The 21001-nt window shown below is 44.5% G+C and overlaps 1 protein-coding gene across 1 annotated transcript in view; it reads left to right on the top strand.

The window, feature by feature from the left end:
- The window catches only part of CASQ2 (calsequestrin 2), a 71126-nt gene that overhangs the window by 27015 nt on the left and 23110 nt on the right, over positions 1–21001 (top strand). The window contains exons 3-7 of the mRNA XM_068965681.1: positions 1574–1674; positions 3333–3444; positions 11826–11899; positions 18015–18145; positions 19676–19721. Of these exons, the coding sequence (XP_068821782.1) occupies positions 1574–1674; positions 3333–3444; positions 11826–11899; positions 18015–18145; positions 19676–19721 (464 nt within the window). The remainder of the gene's footprint in view (positions 1–1573; positions 1675–3332; positions 3445–11825; positions 11900–18014; positions 18146–19675; positions 19722–21001) is intronic.

Raw genomic sequence — 21001 nt, forward strand, 5'->3', positions numbered from 1 at the left:
AGAATTTGGGAGAATTTCTAGTAAGTATAGTTAGAGGAAAACACTAGTGCTCTAGCAATCTAGGAATTTAGGGAGCTCAAGCTTGGCAACCATTCTTAAGAATGGACTGATGGATATTCTCCCAGTGATGTGATGGGTTTTAAATGTCTAAATCAACTTATAAATGACATGGGGCAGGTTCTTTCTGATTATTCAATCCCCGAAGTTTACAGGACAGTTGTATCTTGTAAACCTGCTCCTTGAACTCCATCCCCATTTCCATTTGCCAGAGTTTGGTCTCTGAATTAATGCAACAATCTCCTCACTGGTTTCAGGCTCAGAGAAAAGTCCAACAGCAGGACACTGCTGAGGTTTACCATGCACCCTCTGTGATCGGTCACTGCTTGCCTCGGGGATACCTGGCACTCTGCTCCTTTAGATTTACAGAAAGAGCTCCACAGCATGCGTGGGCTTCTTCAGAAGTGCCCTGGGACATGGTGGGCAGTGGGCCAGCCTCCCTTCCCCTAGAGATTCTGCAGAAGAGTTCATCTGGAGAGAGCGTCCTCCAGCTAATTGAGAGTTTGAGAACAATTAATCTAAGGAATTAAGGATGCCATGCAGTTGGACCAAGTGCCAGCCTCAGCTATTTAGCATTCCTGGGGGGAAATGCAGTTCTCCAGCGAGCATTTGTGAAAGTACACAGCCGAGAGCGAGGCGGGCAGGAAAGAAGATGCAGAACCTGCTCTTGCAGCATTATCAGCAGACTGGGAAAAGAAGATGTGCAGAATTCAGCTACAATAGGAAAGCAAGGTGTTCACTCTGACTGCAAACTTTTATGGGATGCCAAGGGGTCCAGACTCCAAGCATGGTGCTGGGGTCCCAAGAAGACCACAGCCCTACCCTTCTAGAGGGATCGCTGCTAGAGTGAGTACCTGTACACGGAGCTGAGAGCAGATCCTTAATGGCAAGGGAGACGGGAGAAGCTCTCTTGAAAAATGGGCCATAAGCTAAGACCCACAGGAGGTGACCAAGATGAGTGGTAGTAGTGTTGGTGTGGTGGGAGGTCACTCCAGGCTCAAGGAGAACAACTGTACAGGGAATCCTGCTCTATGGCTTTCCCTTTCTGTCCCCTTTCACCTCAGCTCTTGGGCAAAAAGCCAAGGGAGCTGCACAGGGATGAAAAGCGAAGCTCTCAACCCAAGGGAGAACGTAGAGGACAGGGCTGGCACTAGGCTGTGGAAGGCTTCATGCCAGGCTACAGAGCCCGATGGGCAGTGGGTGTGAACACTTTCTGATAAGAAGGATGGAGTCAGCAGTAGGTTTTGGAAAATGAAAACAGTGGTAGAGTGGTGATGAGGTTTTTCTTTGAAGCTAAAGTCCAGGCGGAATTGTTGGTTCCTGACTATTTCATTTTGAGCTTCCACTTTGGGAACCCCTCTGAAATGTGGTTGCAAGGGAACCAATCTTAGGGTTAATGCTAGTTCCACTGAGCCTGACCCCCATGTCACCCAGGAAACCTGAGCCAGACCCTGGCCAACAGGATGGCTCTTCTTTCATCAGGATGATTATATTTTGGGAACTCTGTTTCTTTTAGGTTTTGTTGAAGAAGGAAGCCTGTACGTTCTTAAGGGTGATCGCACAATTGAGTTTGATGGCGAGTTTGCAGCTGACGTCTTGGTGGAATTTCTCCTGGATGTAAGCTTCTGCGCCCAGTGGCCCCGCATGGCACTGTTTGGGTTCAAATATAGGGGGACGTAAGACTCCAAAGTAACAACGGAAAAGGTAGATAACCTGACCTGGTCTAAGAAAGATTTCTCAAGCCTCAGGAAAAAACTAAAGCACGCCTACATCACAACAGTATTTATGTCTACTCAGCAGCTGGCCTGTAAATCACTTCAGAATCTGTTTTATTAGTGACCAGAGGGTCACAGATTAGGACATCGTAGTAGTAGGATGTTAACTCTCTGAGCAAGTATACACAAACATCCCCAGAATCCCCTTGGCTTTGTTCTAGGGCTTCTGAAGGGGGTGTAAGGAAGAGAGGAGGATGGTCACCCAGAATCCCCTTGGCTTTGTTCTAGGGCTTCTGAAGGGGGTGTAAGGAAGAGAGGAGGATGGTCAGTGGAAGATGGAGGAGGGAGAGGAGTAATAACCTGCTGAGTGACCCTCAGACAGGATAGAGGCAGGGCTGAGGAGCCCTCCGATACCACATTCCTGCTCAGCCATGGACGGACAACACCCTGGTGTCCGCGTGCTCAGGCCAGTAGAGGAACAGACACTACACAGACATATTTTCCATAGCTAAACTCACACTTTCATTAACAGCTGTGAAGTCAAGTTCTTTGGAACGCAGGTGCCTGAGGCAGATAAAGACCATCCATACTGGTGATTCCTTATCTACCAGCTAGAACACCGTGGACTACTGCCTGTTCCCAACTGTCTCAAAAATTCTATGAGAGGGTCAGAAGCTAAGTCGAAGGTTACCTCCTATAAACCAGTGCTCATAGACTCTCATCTCACTGACCCATGCTGGCAAGCCCTAAAGAAGGCTGAGGGAGGCAAGAGAACAACTTCCCACATGGCCCTGCCCCGGCCCTGTCAGCTAGGAGGGGGCTTTTAGATGCAAGTACCTTAAATGATGAGCAACATCGCTAACAAACGGAAGACCAGGGGGAGGCAGATTTTAGACTTGACCAAATCAGGGCTCTAGCTCCATTTCTTTCTGTAAATCAGGTAATTGTGTTGGCTTTGTCCTCAAGCTGACTGTTTTCAAGTTCTCTGACAACTTAGAGGGGTGGGATGGGATGGGAGGTGAGAGGGAGGTTCAGGACAGAGGGGACATATGTATACTTATGGCTGGTCCGTGTTGTATGGCAGAAAGCAACACAACGTGGTAACACAATTATCCTCCAATTAAAAATAAATTTTTATAAAGGTCCAGCAGCAGGAGCTGACACACCACATTTCCTCATTCGTATCCAATGAGACAGGGGAAAGAATCTGGCCTCCACTGCTCTCTTAAAAGGAAAGCAGAACTTTCCCCAGGCCTTCAAGCTGATGTACTCTGGAGATTCACTGGCCAGAAGTGAGTCACAGGCCATTCCTGAATCAATAGCTGGCAAGAGAAATGAGGTTGCTCCTAGACCAGTCAGCCTACTCCATGTGTTAGGGTCAGTTCCTCTAAGAAAGGAAGAAATTTCACCTCACTGGGGAAAGTGAAATGGATCCTGAAGAACTCAGACTAAGTTCACAACTTCCCCTCAAAGCACTCTACACATGCGCCTGACTCTCCTACTGGGCAGGAACAGTTCTTTTATTTGAACATCTTTTGTGTTGTATGTGTGGTATTCCAGCTCATTGAAGACCCGGTGGAGATCATCAATAGCAAACTGGAAGTCCAAGCCTTTGAGCGGATTGAGGACCACATCAAACTCATCGGCTTTTTCAAGAGTGAGGAATCAGAACGTAAGTTGTCTGTCCACCCCAGCTTGTCAGTCTAAAGACTCCTTTCCCAACAATGTGTGTTAGATTATCCAGAAAGAAGATGAGCCATCAGCACATAGAGGGAGAATATTCCTTGTACCCTGTGCAGTGGGACAAATGAGCAGAAATTAAGCAAAACAAGTGGGGGAGCTGAAAGAATATTGAGGTAGGGCCATCTCCACCTGCCCATCTACCTGCAGGATTCTCTCCCAAGATGGGGCAGAAAGGGCTGTCTCCCTGACAGTGGCAGCTCCTGCGGTCAGCAGCTGGAGAGCTTCTCAGTCACTTGGAAGGCATTTGAGGAAAATCTGGGTAGGGATCAGCTTGGCAGCTGCAGCACAATGTGGGAAATTGCTGGTCAACCCCCACAGACCACCAAGGCTGCCTGCAGTGGCATGGCCACACCCTTGGGTATATTCCCTTTGAGAGCTTTGTGGCCAGGTTTTGGGTGGGCAGAGGAACATAGAGGAGCATCACTACAACCTACACAGAGGTGACTGGGGTAGCCAGTGGGAGCCAGGAAGGGACAGGAAGAGGAGGAACCAGGACGGCCAACTACTTGAGGACTTTTTGTAAAGTGCTTTGGCCGCAAGGGTCTCCTGCTGCTGCTGCTAAGTCACTTCAGTTGTGTCCAACTCTGTGCAACCCCATAGATGGCAGCCCACCAGGCTCCCCCGTCCTTGGGATTCTCCAGGCAAGAACACTAGAGTGGGTTGCCATTTCCTTCTCCAATGCATGAAAGTGAAGTCGCTCAGTCATGTCTGACTCTTCACGACCCCATGGACTGCAGCCTACCAGGCTCCTCCATCCATGGGATTTTCCAGGCAAGAGTACTGGAGTGGGGTGCCATTTCCGTCTCCCAGGGTCCTATGAGTTAAGGCTTTTTCTTGAGTCTGAGTTGTGGCGAGAGGGACAGTGCTAGTAGGAGTGGGCATAATTATGAAAGAGAATTGGGTAGCATTAGTACACGCTGCTGCTGCTGCTGCTGCTGCTAAGTCGCTTCAATCGTGTCCAACTCTGTGCGACCCCATAGATGGCAGCCCGTGGGAGGGTACAAATAAGGGCTGCTTATGACTATTTCTGTAATCTCCAAAATGTTTTGAAATTCTTTGTGAAGCCATTTCTGTATTCCATCTGCCAACTGGCATCCTTAGTCATCTCATCAACAACCCACCTATTTTCTCTCTCCTATGACTCAACCCTTTTCTAATTTGCTACATAAAAGGTGAATAGAGATTCACCCTCCTTAAGGATGCTTTTCTGGGAAGAAGGCTAGCTAAGAACTTTCAACCCAGTTCTTCAGGTGACTTTATTTCAATTTTCACATTCCTATATAGAGGCTGGCTACTCTGGGTTCTCCTCCCACCCCCTTCTACTTTCTCCTCTTCCTTTCATTTCCCTTAATCCTTTTCTGCCTTCCCCGACCCCCTCAATTGTTTCTATCCATTCCCATCCTGTTTCTCTCTCTTCCTCCATTGAGCTTAGGACAGCATAGACGGGGGGAGGATTGGGATGAAAAGGACATCTTCCAGAGTTTCCCTGATGGTCCAGTGGTTACAGCTCTGTGGTTTCACAGCCAAGGGCCTGGGTTTGATCCCTGGCCAGGGAACTAAGATCCCACAGGCTGCACAATGTGGCCAAAGAGAGAGAGACAGAGAAGCACATCTTCCACTGTCTACCTTCCCCAACCCTAAATGAATAACAGTAATAGCTCCATTCAACTAACGTTTATCATATTCCAGGGCCTGTGCTAGGAGTTTTTTGTAGATGCCTTAGTTTCATTCTCATAACTAGCCTGTAAGGTAGCTACCATTATTATCAGCTTAATGATGAGGATATAAAGGGACAGAAAGGTGGAGTGAACTCACCCAATGTCAAACAGCTAGTAATAATGGTAGAGCCAAGATTTACATCCCAGACAGCCCCAGACAGGTGGCTTCAAGGCTCATACACTGACCCACTGGGCCATACTTTCAAGACTGCACAGCTGTGTCAGGTCAAGGCACACACGAAATGTGACCATGCTTGTATGGCATGTAGGGGTAAACTGGAAGAGATTTATTTGGGCTTACCAAAAAAAAAATGTTTTTTCACTTCCTTAATATAATAATTACAAAATAATAGGAAAGATATCAAATATTACATTGTATAAAACTTCCAAGTAAAATATTTATAGATTTTGAATGAAAATCTTGTGCTTGCTTTTGAGAATACAGCTTTTGATATCAGGTTTTATGTTTGAAATAGCAATATACAGTTCCTGATCAAGGTTTTAAATGGTCTTTTCAAATTCTGGATAGTCACCCTTGGCCAGAGACTTTGCTGGCACATGTAGATGGTGGCAAATGACAGGACAATATTCATTTTTTTTCCTTTGATTGATGAACCATCTTTTCTTGCCATTGAACAGAATTTAGATAATCTAATCTCTAAATTGTCCTTCAAGGATGTGAACATTCTTTCCATCTAACAGATATTGCTCTCCTTTTCAATGACAAATGTAATGTTAATATTTCTTATGATCATCCGAAAAAATTTCAAACCCAGCTAAGCTTTTCCATACTACATATTTAAAAATAATAATGAAGCATTTGCTTTGGAATATGCAATTATCACTCTACTGGTCTTACAACTTAAGATTTAAATAATAAAGTTACTAGTGAGTCATTTTAACCTCCTTTCTGAGGTTAAATTTTTGCTTTTAAATTGATAAACTTTGTACACTGTATATTTCACAGTGTTGTTGCAATATCCAGTTAACTTTATTCAGGAGCTCAGCAAGGTCCAGCATGTTTGAAGCCAATAATTTATCCTTTGAAGAGCTTTCAAATCAAACATAATTCACAATTTTTTTCAATTCATCTCTTAGCTCATAGTTCAGTTCAGTCGCTCAGTTGTGTCCGACTCTTTGCAACCCCATGAATCGCAGCACGCCAGGCCTCCCTGTCCGTCAGCAACTCTCGGAGTTCACTCAGACTCACATCCATCGAGTCAGTGATGCCATCCAGCCATCTCATCCTCTGTCGCCCCTTCTCCTCCTGCCCCCAATCCCTCCCAGCATCAAAGTCTTTTCCAATGAGTCAACTCTTCACATGAGGTGGCAACTACAGGAGTTTCAGCTTTAGCATCATTCCTTCCAAAGAAATCCCAGGGCTGATCTCCTTCAGAATGGACTGGTTGGATCTCCTTGCAGTCCAAGGGACTCTCAAGAGTCTTCTCCAACACCACAGTTCAAAAGCATCAATTCTTCGGCGCTCAGCTTTCTTCACAGTCCAACTCTCACATCCATATATGACCACAGGAGAAACCATAACCTTGACTGGACAGACCTTAGTCGGCAAAGTAATGTCTCTGCTTTTGAATATGCTATCTAGGTTGGTCATAACTTTGCTTCCAAGGAGTAAGCGTCTTTTAATTTCATGGCTGCAGTCACCATCTGCAGTGATTTTGGAGCCCAGAAAAATAAAGTCTGACACTGTTTCCACTGTTTCCCCATCTATTTCCCATGAAGTGATGGGATCAGATGCCATGATCTTCATTTTCTGAACGTTGAGCTTTAAGCCAACTTTTTCACTCTCCTCTTTCACTTTCATCAAGAGGCTTTTTAGTTCCTCTTCACTTTCTGTCATAAGGGTGATGTCATCTGCATATCTGAGGTTATTGATATTTCTCCCAGCAATCTTGATTCCAGCTTGTGTTTCTTCTAGTCCAGCGTTTCTCATTATGTACTCTGCATAGAAGTTAAATAAGCAGGGTGACAATATACAGCCTTGATGTACTCCTTTTCCTATTTGGAACCAGTCTGTTGTTCCATGTCCAGTTCTAACTGTTGCTTCCTGACCTGCATACAGATTTCTCAAGAGGCAGGTCAGGTGGTCTGGTATTCCCATCTCTTTCAGAATCTGCCACAGTTTATTGTGATCCACACAGTCAAAGGCTTTGGCATAGTCAATAAAGCAGAAATAGATGTTTTTCTGGAACTCTCTTGCTTTTTCCATGATCCAGTGGATCATAAACTCTTAGTAAAATTCCCCTTGCACAATGAGCCTGCTTGAGTATGATACAGCAGAGACAAGTCTTCTGAACCTATTTCTTTACCTGGAATGAAGGAGAGAAGCTTGCTGTTGCTAATAGTAAAGAATCTGTCTGCCAGTGCAAGAGATGTGTGCTCAATCCCTGAGTCGGGAAGATCCCGTAGAGTAGGAAATGGCAACCCACTCCAGTATTCTTGCTAGAAAATTCCATAGGCAGAGGAGCCTGGAGGGCTACAGTTCATGGGGCTGCAAAGAGTCAGACACAACTGAGCACACACACACACAAGAAGAAAAGGGCCTATGGAGGTTTGGATATTATGGGTCACTTTTTCAATTAATTTATGTGGCTGCCTCAGGTCTTGGCTGTGGCATGCAGGATCTTCATTGCGAGATCTTCCACTGTGGTATACAGATTCTCCAGCTGTAGCACGTGGGCTCAGTAATTGCACCTCATGGACTTAGTTTCTCCGCAGCATGTGAGATCTGGGTTCCCTGACTAGGGGTCAAACTCATGTACCCTGTACTGCAAGGTGGATTCTTAACCACTGGGTCACCAGGGAAGTCCCTGGGGTCACTTTTTAAAATAACAATCTTTTATATGGAATTCATACCAACAGATAAAAGTTTTTTAACAAAGAATTTTTGTGAGTAAATACTGCTTGAATCTCAAAATTTTCAGAAAAAACTGGACAACACAGTCTTCACACCTTCTTGTCATTACAGCTTCACCATCAGTTCTGAAGCCATTAAGGCCTACAGTCCTCTTTAATGAATCAACTAATTAAATTATTCCCAATTATTATTTTTGAAAGAAATAATTTTTTTTAATTTACAAAAATAATAAATAATACATTATGAAAGCCCATCTAGAATCTGATTGGCTAATTGTTAATGTATACAGGCATTAGAAAAAGGAAAGAAGGTAGGAAGATAGAACAGTAGAAAGGGAAGAAGGAAGGCATAAATTGAATAATTCAGAAAATTAAGAAAATCAGTTTTATCCTCTTTAGAGATACCTAATACCAGATTTTGTTGATAATGTTGATCGTGATGATTATTAGCATAATAAATGGCTATCATCATTCCACTGGTATTAGCAGAAAAAAATAAACTAAATCAAAAGAAAAAACTAAATATTTTACAGAGCCTCACAAACCAAAACCAACTTGGACTAAAGCAACAATCACACTGAGATGATCCAGTGGGGAAGACAGGGGAGCAGCCTGTCTCTAGCTGTGATGCTCACTAGTCTTAGGCACAAAATAATTGTTGCTGAGACAGAACATTCACTGAGGGAGCCACTGCTTTCAAATATAATATTAACTACTCAAAAACCTGAATGGTTGTAGAAAATATCTGGAAAGATTTATCACTGTAAAATATTTTATATCTATCATGCCTCTTGTAACACACCCGTGGCCATCACACACTGGCGGAAATCATGTTGTTTTACCAGGCATCCCCATCTATCTGTTTCCTTCTTGCCTTTCAGAAGAGGCCAAGGTCAGTGAGTGGGGAAGCTAGGAGGTGGTAAGGCACCCAGGAAAGCAATTGTTGAGAATCCTGTGTTTTCTGCTGTATTTTGAAGGTGACTGGTCAAGGGAGTGTAATGGCACAGAAGACAAGGGCTTTGCAAATGATCTCAAGCTTTTCTATTGAGCAAGAAAAATGGATAGGCAGTGGGGAAACTGGAAGGATTTAAAACATAGGTAGAGTGCAATGGTCTTAGGACAGAAGGCTGCCTAAGACGTTTGGTACCAAATTAGAAGGGATCTGGAAGAACTGGGAGGCAACATCTCCCAGGGACATGAAGGTCCATCTCCAGTTTGAACATGTAACTATGGATGCTAGTGCTAAGACAGCGTGACAAAAACTTACTGAGGGAGATCAGGTAATGGTTAAGAATACCCAACTAAGAAAAATGTGGAGCTAAAACGTCAATACCCAGTATGGAAAACTCAGAGTGATAAGGAAGAAAGGTGAGGAAATGCTAAGACACGACTGCAGTAAGTCTGAGGTTAAAAGTTGATGTTCCAGAAGGGGAAAGATCAAAGTAACTGCAGAGTCAGACTGGGTGGAGCCAGGAAGGACCTGGTCAGCATCAAAACCACACACAAGGGTAGGAGAAAGCTTGGGATCACATGAGATCAAACAGAGCAGAAGACTACACTGGGTTTCCTAGAAGCCAGCAGCTCTTTGGGTGAGGCTGAAGGCTCAACCGCAGTTAGAAGCCTTGAAACCACAGTTTGAAGCTGGCAAATTACCTTGCTCTACCCTTCTGCATCTTAAGAGGGATACAGACCGGCTCCTCAAGTGAAGAAGGGAGATCTTGGGACACAGGTAAAGGCCATTCTTTCTATCAAGACGGGTTCCTGGAGGCAAGGAGAGGTTCATCAGGAACAAGAGGTCAGGGAAGGGGGGACAGAGGATTCTGATGGAGCCCATTGCTGCCTTAGATAGACATAAATAACTCAGGTACGGCTATAACCATTCCACTTTCTTCATTCTCTCACCTTCTCTCTATTCATTCTCCGAATCTCTCACCCATCTTCGTCCCCTCCACCTAATCGTCTAGCCCAGCTCTCAGGTTTTGTGATATATTTTCCGACAACTCCACTACTTTTATGAGGAATGAGTTTGTGTAAATTTGCATCAGCTTGTACAGCTGTTCTTGTAGATTTTCCAACGCCTGTCTTGCCTGGGCTTATGCGCTTTCCTCTATTCTAACAATCATCACACTGCATTGTGGTCCTATGAGGACCCATAACCCTCCTTGGCCGTGAGCCTTTGAGATCAGTGTACTTGTCTTACTCAACTTGCTGTCCCCTAAGTCAGCATTATTCTTGAAATGTTTTTGATTAAATATTAGAAAATTCTGCCTGCTTCTAGGATTCTAGATAAAGCTTATGCCTCTGATGATGAAGGGACATGAAATTTCATGAAATGGAAAAAAAAAAGGTAATCTTATTGAAAATGAATGGTAGGATCATTGACTCTCAGGATTATAGACTTTAGGCAGAATCATCCACACGAGCACCATTTCCATCACCCTCACATATCAGGCAAGAGTATGAATGTCTTTACCAAGCAGTAACTGCCTAGGTGTAGTGAGGCCCAGCATGGCCACACTCACAGGCTCTCATGCTTATCTTGACCTATTTAGATTCAAGTCTGGGGCCAAAGTCAAGTCTAATAGTAGTATAGTCGCTCAGTTGCGTCTGACTCTTTGAGACCCCATGGAATGTAGCCCGTCAAGCTTCTCTGTCCATGGAATTCTCCAGGAAAGGATATGGGAGTGGGTTGCCATTCCCTTTTCCAGGGGATCTTCCCGACCCAGGAGTTGAACCCAGGTCTCCTACATTACAGGCAGGTTCTTTACCATACTCAAGACGGTAAGCAATCTGCCTGCAATGCAGGAGACCTGGGTTCAATCCTTGGGTCAGGAAGATCCCTTGGAGAAGGGAATGGCTATCCACTCCAGCAGCCTTGCCTGGAGAATTCTATGGACAGAGAATCAAGCCTGGGCTTGGTTAACTTTAAGTCTTCCTCTCAAGGGATCAGAATGAAAAAAGAAAACTGAAAAAGAGAGAAAGAAAAACTAGGATTTACCCAAAGAAGTACTCCTGCTAGGAAGTTTAAAATTCTTCTGTGATGTCATTTTTGATTGAGTTGCTTTGCATACTAAGTGAGTTTTCGTCTTACTTAGTGCTCACTTTTACAGCAGGATGCATCCTCTTTAGAGGGTACACTTATAACTAGCAGTGAGTTTGAGAGAAAAAACTTCTTTTGGTTTTTCTCTCTCTTGTCCTCTCTTGGATTCACCCGGTTTCCTAAAACACATAAAAGTGCGATGAAAGCTCCTTTCTAGGGGACTTCCCTAGTGGTCCGGTGGTTGAGAGTCCACCTGCCAAGGCAGGGGACACAGCCACATGCCAGGGAGCAGCTAAGCCCGCGTGCCGCAACTACGGAAGCCGGTGAGCCCCAGAGCCTGAGCTCTGCGGCAAGAGAGCCGCGGCGAGAAGCTTCCCACTGCCACGAAGACTGGCCCCCATTTGCTGCAAATGGAGAAAGCCAGGGAGCAGCCACAAAGACCCAGCGCAAACATAAACAAATAAATAAGAGATCCTTTTCAGGATGGCTGAACGACAGTCCACCCAAATTCCTTGGGATTTAAAATCGTATCAAATGCTTATCTAAATAATATCTACCAAATAACTATCCAATCAGAATTAACTGGCTTCCCACTTTCTCTACATTATTCAAAGAGAGAAATTTCTGATGCAACGTGAATCTTGAGAATGTTTCTCCCTTTTATCTCTTTCCTCTTAGATTACAAGGCTTTTGAAGAGGCAGCTGAACACTTCCAGCCTTATATCAAATTTTTTGCTACTTTCGACAAAGGCGTAAGTACCTAAGAAACCTGTTTAAACACTTTAAACTTGAACTTCCCACCACTTTTCTTTCTCTTTTCGCAAGACCAACACTCCTCCATCCATTAATACATTTGCCAGAAGTGTTAGAAATATGGCATTAAATTACCATTGAATAACAGTCGAATACAACAATTATTAATTCAGAGGATGTAAGGATATTTCTGAAAACATGCAATAAAAACAGATAAACCATTCTTTATCACCTTCAACACTAAGAATGGGAAGTGTATGAGCCCAGATGTGCTGGGCCATTGGTCATTGCTTCCTTTTTGTTTACGGCCATCCTCTCCCTTCCTGGGGTTGTGTACCACCCCACTACTGGGCAAGGATAGGGGATGGAGTCAGGAGGAGCACAGACCATCTAAAGCCCTGGTGCTTCAGAAAGTTACCCATTCCTACTCCTCAGGAGATGTCACTGGTGTACTCGGCTATAATTCAGTGGATCTGCATATGGCAGATTTTCTGCATATGGCAAGTCTTTTTTAAGCTAAAGAACTGCAGTGATATAGGGACTTTAAATCAGCGGGGAATTTCTTTGGGGCCTACTATGGTTGGAGTCTCTACTCTTGCTCCAGTTATTAGCAAAAGGGCTATTTATGGTTTTCTCTGTGTTGGGCACAATTTGATATATTGCATCTATACTGTTTCTAATCCTTTAAACAACTCCAAAACAACTCTGAAAAGGAAAAAGACCATTTCCCAGATGAGAAAAAAGATTTAGAAATGTTAAGTAGTATCCAAGGTCTCCAGCGAATTAGTAGTAGTGCTGAGATCACAATTTAGGACACCCTGTACCTAAAATCCATGACCTTTCTTCTGTACCACACCATTAAGTAGGAGACTCTGTATCTTCTCTTGCGATTCAGGGTGTACACCCAGGTACTCACATTCACACATCTGCACAGTACACACATAACACACATACACAACACACACAACATGCATATAACCACACACAACACACCAATACATACACTCATTCAACACACAAGCATAACATATACCTCCTCACACAGTCACACTTACACCCACACATATATAACACGAATAAACTCACAACCATACACCACACATACACATATACCCCAAACTAAAAGCTCTAAATCGCAATATTTACTAGAACAAATAAATCTAGGACAAAGTTCTGGAGTCTTGATCGAATTCAAGTGGCAAAAGTTAAAGGCAAAAAAGGTAAAAAGTTACTCCTAGTGAGGAGTGAGGCTTTGAGGAACAGCATTCACGAGTTCAAGTTTTCTTTAAAAAACAAGAGGAAGCCTGTAAGTGCTGGAGCAGGGAAGGAGTATGATGGAAAGAGATTGCATTAAATATATATACATAACCACTTCTATGGGTATGACCCCCGTCTGCAAGCCTATAATCCAGAAGAGAGCTCTATAAGTAATACAACCCAAACTTGAAGAATGCGTACCCTAATTGTGTGGATTAGAGTTGGGAGACAGCTGGAACAAGAATATCAAAAGGAATAATAACTATCATTTATTAAGTACTTTTAACGTGTCAAGCTTCGTGCTAAGAGCTTTGTGTAGGTTTTCTCATTTAATCCTCTCAACACTCCTGTGTAAGAGGAATTAGGATTCTCAATCCATGGAAGATGAAACCAAGGCACGGAGAGACAAAATAGCTCTGCTCATGGTCACATAGTTAGTAGGTCAGCCTGACTTCAAAGTCAAATGCTCTGTCCTACTGCTCTCAAGAGAAAGAAACAATACATGTCAACGCTTAGCTGCCATCTGGCACATAGTAGATGTTCAGTAAGGGTGAGCCAGTACTGTTGTTACGAAGAGGCAGTCATCTAAGCCCAGGCGAAGGGAGACTGGGAGGGGAGTATTAGTAGACAAGGGGAGGCCCAGAGAAGCATAAAGGAAATTCATCACTCTCGTTTGGTTATAATGGGCTGGGAGGGAATACGGAAGCTCCTGGGTAAGAACTCATCTGAAGGAAGACGGTCAGACAGATAAGCTTGGCCAAGCAGGAAGGCCTCAGTTCCTAGAAGGCTGGTCCAATGCTAAACTCAGGGTAGTGTCTGGTTTTAGCTGTGCCTTCCCGCCCAACCATATGTGGCCCATGAAGGTGAGGTCAGGCTATAATTAAAAACTCACAGGGCTCTTCACTAAAAACTCTGAAAGACACTGAGTCACAAGTGCCCCTGTCACGTAGCCCTGTGGGATTTTATGACATTTATAAAAAGATACACTCTATACCTCTGTATAGAACACAGAAGGAAGAGCTGTGGCACTGGGCAGTCTTGATCATGCCATAAGGTATTTAAGAATTTATAGTCATCAGTTGCAGAGTGGGGGGAACGGTAAGGTCCAGGAGGCACGGCTGTCCCTAGTCTAAGCCTCACTGGTGCCCAGCAGGGGGTGCTAGAGCAGAAGAAGTGGGCAGAAGGACCTGTTAGTGAGACACTCCACCGTAGGGAATGCCAGAGGGATCTGGAAAGGGAGGGGCTTTATAGAGGTTTGAAGGCAGGACAGGCAAGAGTCCAGGAAACCCTAATACAGTCCCAAAGTTAAAGAACCAAGTGGCAGAGGTTGAGATGACAAGGGGACCTGGCCACTGTTGAGATGGAGAGAAAGACAAGAGAAGACACACAAACAGCTTAAGATTGCAAGTCTCTGCTTTGGAACAGTAAAGACTGTAAAGCTACTGAAAACACCAGGAAATCTAGGAAGAAGAATCTATTGAGGAACATAAGACGGGGTCTGAGCTCTAATTTCTACAAGTTGGGAAGACATTCAACTGCAAGGATCTTTCGTTTATTTATTTATCCACCCACCTAGCAAGCGTTTATTGAGGGCCTGTTATGTGCCAGATACTCTTCCAGATGCCAGGGGCCCAACACTGAGCAAATCAGATTTCTCTCCTTGTAGGATTTAGAGTTTATTATGTGTTGGGGGAAGGAGAAGATGGGAAGACACAAAGTAAGTAGACAAACCAATAAATATATTAGGTTCAATACATATAAGAGTTGGAGAACTGTAATGAGGATGAGATATCAGGGCTGCTCATGTAGATTTGGGAGTTTACCAGTTTCCAACCACTCTCCGTGTTGGTAGGCCCCAAGGAGCTTTTGAAAACATTGGTTCTTGGAACTCACACCTGGAAATTTGGGTTTTTTTTAGCATTATGGCCAGACCCAGAAATATGCATATTCTAAGAGCTCCCTGGGAGATTTTAGCTGGCACACAGGTTTGGGACCAGCACTGATCAATGGATCTTGATTCTGTATCAAGCCACACAAGGGCCCAACCTGCCTGAAGCAAATGGAAAAAGAGTCAAAGGACTGAGGATGGCGTCCACTCTATGGCACCTCACAGCTTGAAAAATGTCAGTTCTAATTATCTCTTGCCATCTCCCACTGACCTATTATTTTCTTGGAGTAAAACAGTGAGAAGCAAAATCATTTGTTGGAACCATTTTGGGCCAAAAGAAGCTGTGATTCTCTAAACAAAGTTGACAGAGAAGACAGATGTTGAGAAGACCTAAATTCATTGAGTTGGTTTCATCTGCAACAACCGAAATGACTTGCTAACTTGTGGAAAAGCATGTTATCAAGATTTATACACGTGCAAGAGTCAGAAGAACGGCCATTGTACTTTATAATCTTCTTGCCTTGGCAAACTCCATTCCAACTAATAAAAAAGACAAAAGAATTCATGATTGAATCTCCTCAGATTTTAATAGTAAAATCCGTTCTTATTTAACGGTACCATCCATGAAACAGGTCTGGGTCCCTTGGATATAGTCGGCCTCACTAAATATTTATTGAAGAATCAATCAGTGCCTCAATCAGTTAAGCTTCCTTCAGTCTTTACCATCTAAGATACAACTGAAAGGAAAAGGAAGGAATTATCTGAGATTCAAGATGAGAAAATTCTATGGTAGTGACGGGGATATAGAAAACGGGCCTATATAGAGGATATTGGCCTCTAGAAAATTCTGCTCAGAGTGCCCGAGATTTAAACTTACAAACATCATATCCCAACTTCACACTCATGGTCTTAACACTGCACATCCTTACACACACACACTCACACACACACTCACACACACACTCAAACACACAGGTGCATCTCCACTGTTTACCTTAACGGAGGGTGTGATGAGCTCCTTCTCACCTTCCGGAAGCCTTCATGCTGGTAGGCTGATCTGTGGATGAGTTGATGAGAACCTGTTACAAGAGGAATAAGGAAACATCTCCCTACACCATGCGCAGTGCCAATCTGGTATTTAAAGGAGCATGCATTCCTTTCTGTACAATGTCAAGGAAAAGGTAATTTGGAAGGAAATGAAATGAAAAGTTGGAATGGAGGCAAATTGGCAGTTCAGAACGCTCCACTTGAACAATTCATCCTCAAATTGTGCCTCAAGCTCATCATTTGTAAAATAAGTATAATAATAGCTCCGACCTCGTACAATCAAAGTGGAGATTCATAAAGTAATCAACTTAAAACACTTTGCAACAGTAACTGGCACACAGCAAGCTCTCCATGTGTTTGCTATGATTCGTTTTTATTCATCTGGTCGTCACCTACAAACACAGTTTCCTGGTTCCTAAGATATGTGGTAGGTGAACTCAGAAAACCAGAATCCAATGTCATTTTCAAGCTCATTCTGCGAGGGCCCAGCTTAGTGAAGAACTGTGTGTAAACCCAACCCATGCTTCTATGGTTGCTCTTTCCTCCCCTTTCCCCTAACCACACTCCCCACCCCATCATCCACACCACCCCCATACCATAGAAGAGGGGAAAAAAGAGAAAACCCCACACCTTTTTGTTCCTTAAAGCAAAATCAACATCACCATTAAATCTCTTTGACAGACTTTGGCTCTTAACACAGCTGTTTTTGTTAGCTCTTGAGTAGCATGTGGGTGTTGCTTTCCCTTAAGTCCTTAAAACACGTCTTTTTGGAATACAGTGACCCAGAATTAATAGCAAGTGATGACAAAAGCCATAGGGATAGCAGTGTTGGCTCAGAATGGACCTCCTTGTGTAACCGCTTATGTAACACCCAGTTCCTCCCCCTCCCCAGTTAGTCATGGGTGCCCTGGGCCTCTGCACCGTTGGTTACCACCATGGGGCGTCAGCTCTTAGGCAATTCCTCTTTAGCTTCAAGGGAACCACTGTTCATCCCTGTGCTTTCTGGGACCACAGCTCTGAACTTGAAAAGAATGGCATTTGGTTTTCTACAGAGCATTGCACATTCCAAGCCTCTCGAATCATTTCACAAAAGGAGATGTGAGTTCAGCAGCTCTGCCAGTGAACACAGCAACCATTCTGCCCTGACCAGGCTGCACAGCCATGTTAATCAAAAGAGCACACAGCTCCCAGTCTATAGGCTGGCTCCCCGTGCCTTCTATTTGACACAGGGTGAGCCACCCATCCTCGCTTGCTGGGTACTCTCCCAGCATGAGCACTGAAAGTCTGAATCCTGGGAAACCCCTCCACCCTGGACAAACCAGGATGGCAGGTCACCTTCTGACAGGTAACCAACCAGGCAGTTTCCAGAGCCTCAGAAACCATCAGACACACCCAGGACTGAGAGACAGCCTCGGGCCAATGCTTCAACTGAAATAGTAATTACAGTTTATGAGCTGATCGGGGACAGACTAATGGGTTGGCCTCTGATTCTGAGTACCTGTGTGCTTTCCATGGTTTCCATCAACTGCCTGGTCTATCAAAATCGGTTCAATTAAATCCATGCATCCCAGGACACTGAACATGATCTGCTGACATTTGCTTCCTCCTCCAGGCCCTGGCAAACACAGTTCAGTGATGGTGATTATGGAATTAAATTTCCCACCTTCCATTCTGACTGCTCTCTGGCCCTGACTGGATCTCATCTGCCAGAGAGGATTTTTCCTATCTGTCCTTTGATCACAAAAGGAGATGGGTCCAGCCAGGCCTAGGTGTTGAGTTTCTATCATTTCAACATTTAAGTTAAAACCACACATACGCTCCCATGTCTTTTGCAGAGAACACACACACTTGTAGCTGGACAGCCCACTGCTACTCTAGACTGCCGTTCAAGGAAACTATTGTGTTGCTTCTAATTGTTACAGGTTGCAAAGAAATTGTCCCTGAAGATGAATGAGGTTGACTTCTACGAGCCATTTATGGAAGAGCCCATTGCCATCCCTGACAAACCCTACACAGAAGAGGAGCTCGTGGAGTTTGTGAAAGAGCACCAAAGGTGCCCCAGATGGCATGCAGGGAGTGGCAGCAAGGGTGATCCAGGGCCTGGGGGATGGGGACAAGCCTCTCAGTCCCAGCATTTCAGACCCCCAAGAGTAACAACCTGGAGTTAGTACCCCAGCAGAACTGAACTCAGCAGTGTGGCTTTGCTGGTCATTGACCAGTGGCCACATTTTCTGAATATGGGTTTACATTTGCAAACAAGGTTAGACCCCCTCCCCACAGTGAAGAAATCACCTCATACAGTAAGATGTCACAAGTAAAATTCCACAATGATAATGACAGTGATTTAATGTTAGCATCCTAAAGTATGATGCCAGGTGCTTTGGGAAGCGATTTTACCTAATCTTCAACATTATGGGGGATATAACAAATTATATCCGAATTTTACAGATCAAGGAATTGGGCTCAGGGTAGTTAAGTAATGAAGCCAAGGATGAACATTTTGTGCATAGAACTTCTGGGAGAGGAGTATTTGATACCATTAGCACTAGCATGGATCAGCATACTTTTTTTGTAAAGGGCCAGAAAATAAATATTGCAGGCTTTGTGGGCCAGATGGTCTCTGCTGCAAGCACTCAATTCCACCGTTGTAGTGAGCAAACAGTCATGGGCCATATGTAAACAAATGTGTGTGGCTGTGTCCCAACAGAAGTTTATTTATAAAAACAGGAGCCATTGGCTGGACTGGCCCCTCCATCTGTAGGTAGTCTGCTGACCTCGGCTCTTAAGGGAGAGACAATACCAGAAACTGGAACACGGTGGGTTTACCGCCTCATCCACCCAACCCCTCCCTCCTCACAGTCACACAGGCTCACTGAACGTGGAGACTGGACCCACCAGTGATAGTCTGCTGACCCCAGCTCTTAAGGAGAGACAATAGCAGCACATGGAACTTGGTGGTGGGCTTACCGCCTCATCTACCCACCCTCCCCTCCTCACGGCCACACAGGCTCACTGAACGTGGAGCATAATGACTCCATCACTGGGTCGGCCTTGGTCCCCACAGGGAAGCAGCACTTGGATGAATAAATACCAACAAGCTAACAGTATTTGCCCACATTCAAAAAGAAAGCAAAAGATAGATCCAACCTGCTCCTCCAAACACCCCTCAAGGGCTTTTGATGGATCACCCTGGTGATAAAACTACTGTAGCTCTGGGCTGTTTCCTCTCCTGGGTCTCCTGATTCTGGGCCTGCTCAGGGTTCTCAGGAGTGATCCCTGTCAGTGAGAAGGGAAATGGCTTCTTGGCCTGGGCATAAGCTGACCCCGTTCCCTGTGACCCGTTTTCTGTGATAGACTTTATAATCTTGGGCTCAAATGGGCCTATGGGAAGCCTTTAGGCCCAGCTCTGTGTCACACACAACAGGGTCGATCTGCTGTTTCCTTAAGAGAGAGAACAAGTATGTAGGACTTGGGAAAGTGAACCAACATCTCATCCTACATTTCACTGTGCTGGGGCTTTGGTGTCAGCTGAGGTTATCTCTATTCAAGGAAGTTTATCTTCTTTTTTTTTTTTTTCCCCCAGACCCACTCTACGTCGCCTGCGCCCAGAAGATATGTTTGAAACATGGGTAAGAAAGTGGCAAACTCTTTCTGCCTTGTAGAGATGAGTACATTCCCCAAGAGGAATAGCCCTTTGAGTTCCAAACCTCAAACCAAGTCTTATTTGCCTGGAGTGGGTGTCTGGGGTGGTGGAGAATTTGACATGTGGACAGCATCACAGTGAGTTACAACTCCGTTCCCCTGGGCTGGCCACGAGGCAAAACTACTGTATCTCTGAGCTCATTTCCTAGAGTGACTACTGGCTTTTATTCAGTGGCCACCAGAAACCCAAGGTCACAGGTAGAAGCAGCTCAGACCACGCATTTCAGACTTGGGCTCAAGTTCAGAATCTGCCACCTATTAGCTTTGTGTCCTACCTTAAATCATGTGGCCTTTCTGAGCTTTAGCTCCTGCGTCTAAAATCAGGCTTATTGTAGGGATGAAAGGTTCGAAGAACCCAGACACAGTAGGTACTCCATTAGTGCGTGGTAGCTGTTTTTGTAAATACCAACTCAGGGCACTGAAAAGTGCCAAGTCAGATTGTCCCCGAGGTCTATGTCACAGACAATATGTCAGGTGGGTTAGCATTATAAAGAGGGCCTTGAAGATACACACCCCCACCCCACCCCGGCTTTATACAAAATTGAGTAAACAGTAACAACCGAAATCTGTGAAGCTTTTTTCAAAGCATTTCATGTGCCCCTTTACTTGGATCTCTCAACAGTTCTGGAAAGTGACATAGAACAAGTAGTATTTTAGCTTCCTAGAAAAACTGACAATCGCACAGATTAAATCAATTGTAGTAAAGTCGCTCAGTCATGTCCGACTCTTTGCGGGTCCCGTGGACTGTAGCCTATCAGGCTCCTCCACCCATGGGATTTTCCAGGCAAGAGTGCTGGAGTGGATTGCCATTTCCTTCTCCAGGGCCTTCTCCAGGGGATCTTCCCGATCCAGGAATTGAACCGGGTTTCCCGCATTGCAGGCAAATGCTTTACCATCTGAGCCATCAGGGGAGTCAATTACTGAAAGATATATAACCAATAAGCATTAGATCTGGGGACTTAAATTTAAATCACCTGGAACCAAATCTCTTGTTTTCTCCAGCATATATCCTAGAGTGGACCATGTCCCCATAAGGCAACATTTTGGTGGAGAGGGAGAGAAGGGTTGGTGGTAGGGAGAAAGAGATTAACATGGAAGCATGTGTTTATTAATTCTCTAGTTCAGAGTCTAAAGCGACAGATGAACAGAATCATGGGGTAACTTGACACTCTCTGTTTTACTGGCATGTAACTTCTTTGGATATCTG

Source organism: Capricornis sumatraensis, chromosome 2 (genome assembly GCF_032405125.1).
Source record: "Capricornis sumatraensis isolate serow.1 chromosome 2, serow.2, whole genome shotgun sequence".
Taxonomy (NCBI): domain Eukaryota; kingdom Metazoa; phylum Chordata; class Mammalia; order Artiodactyla; family Bovidae; genus Capricornis; species Capricornis sumatraensis.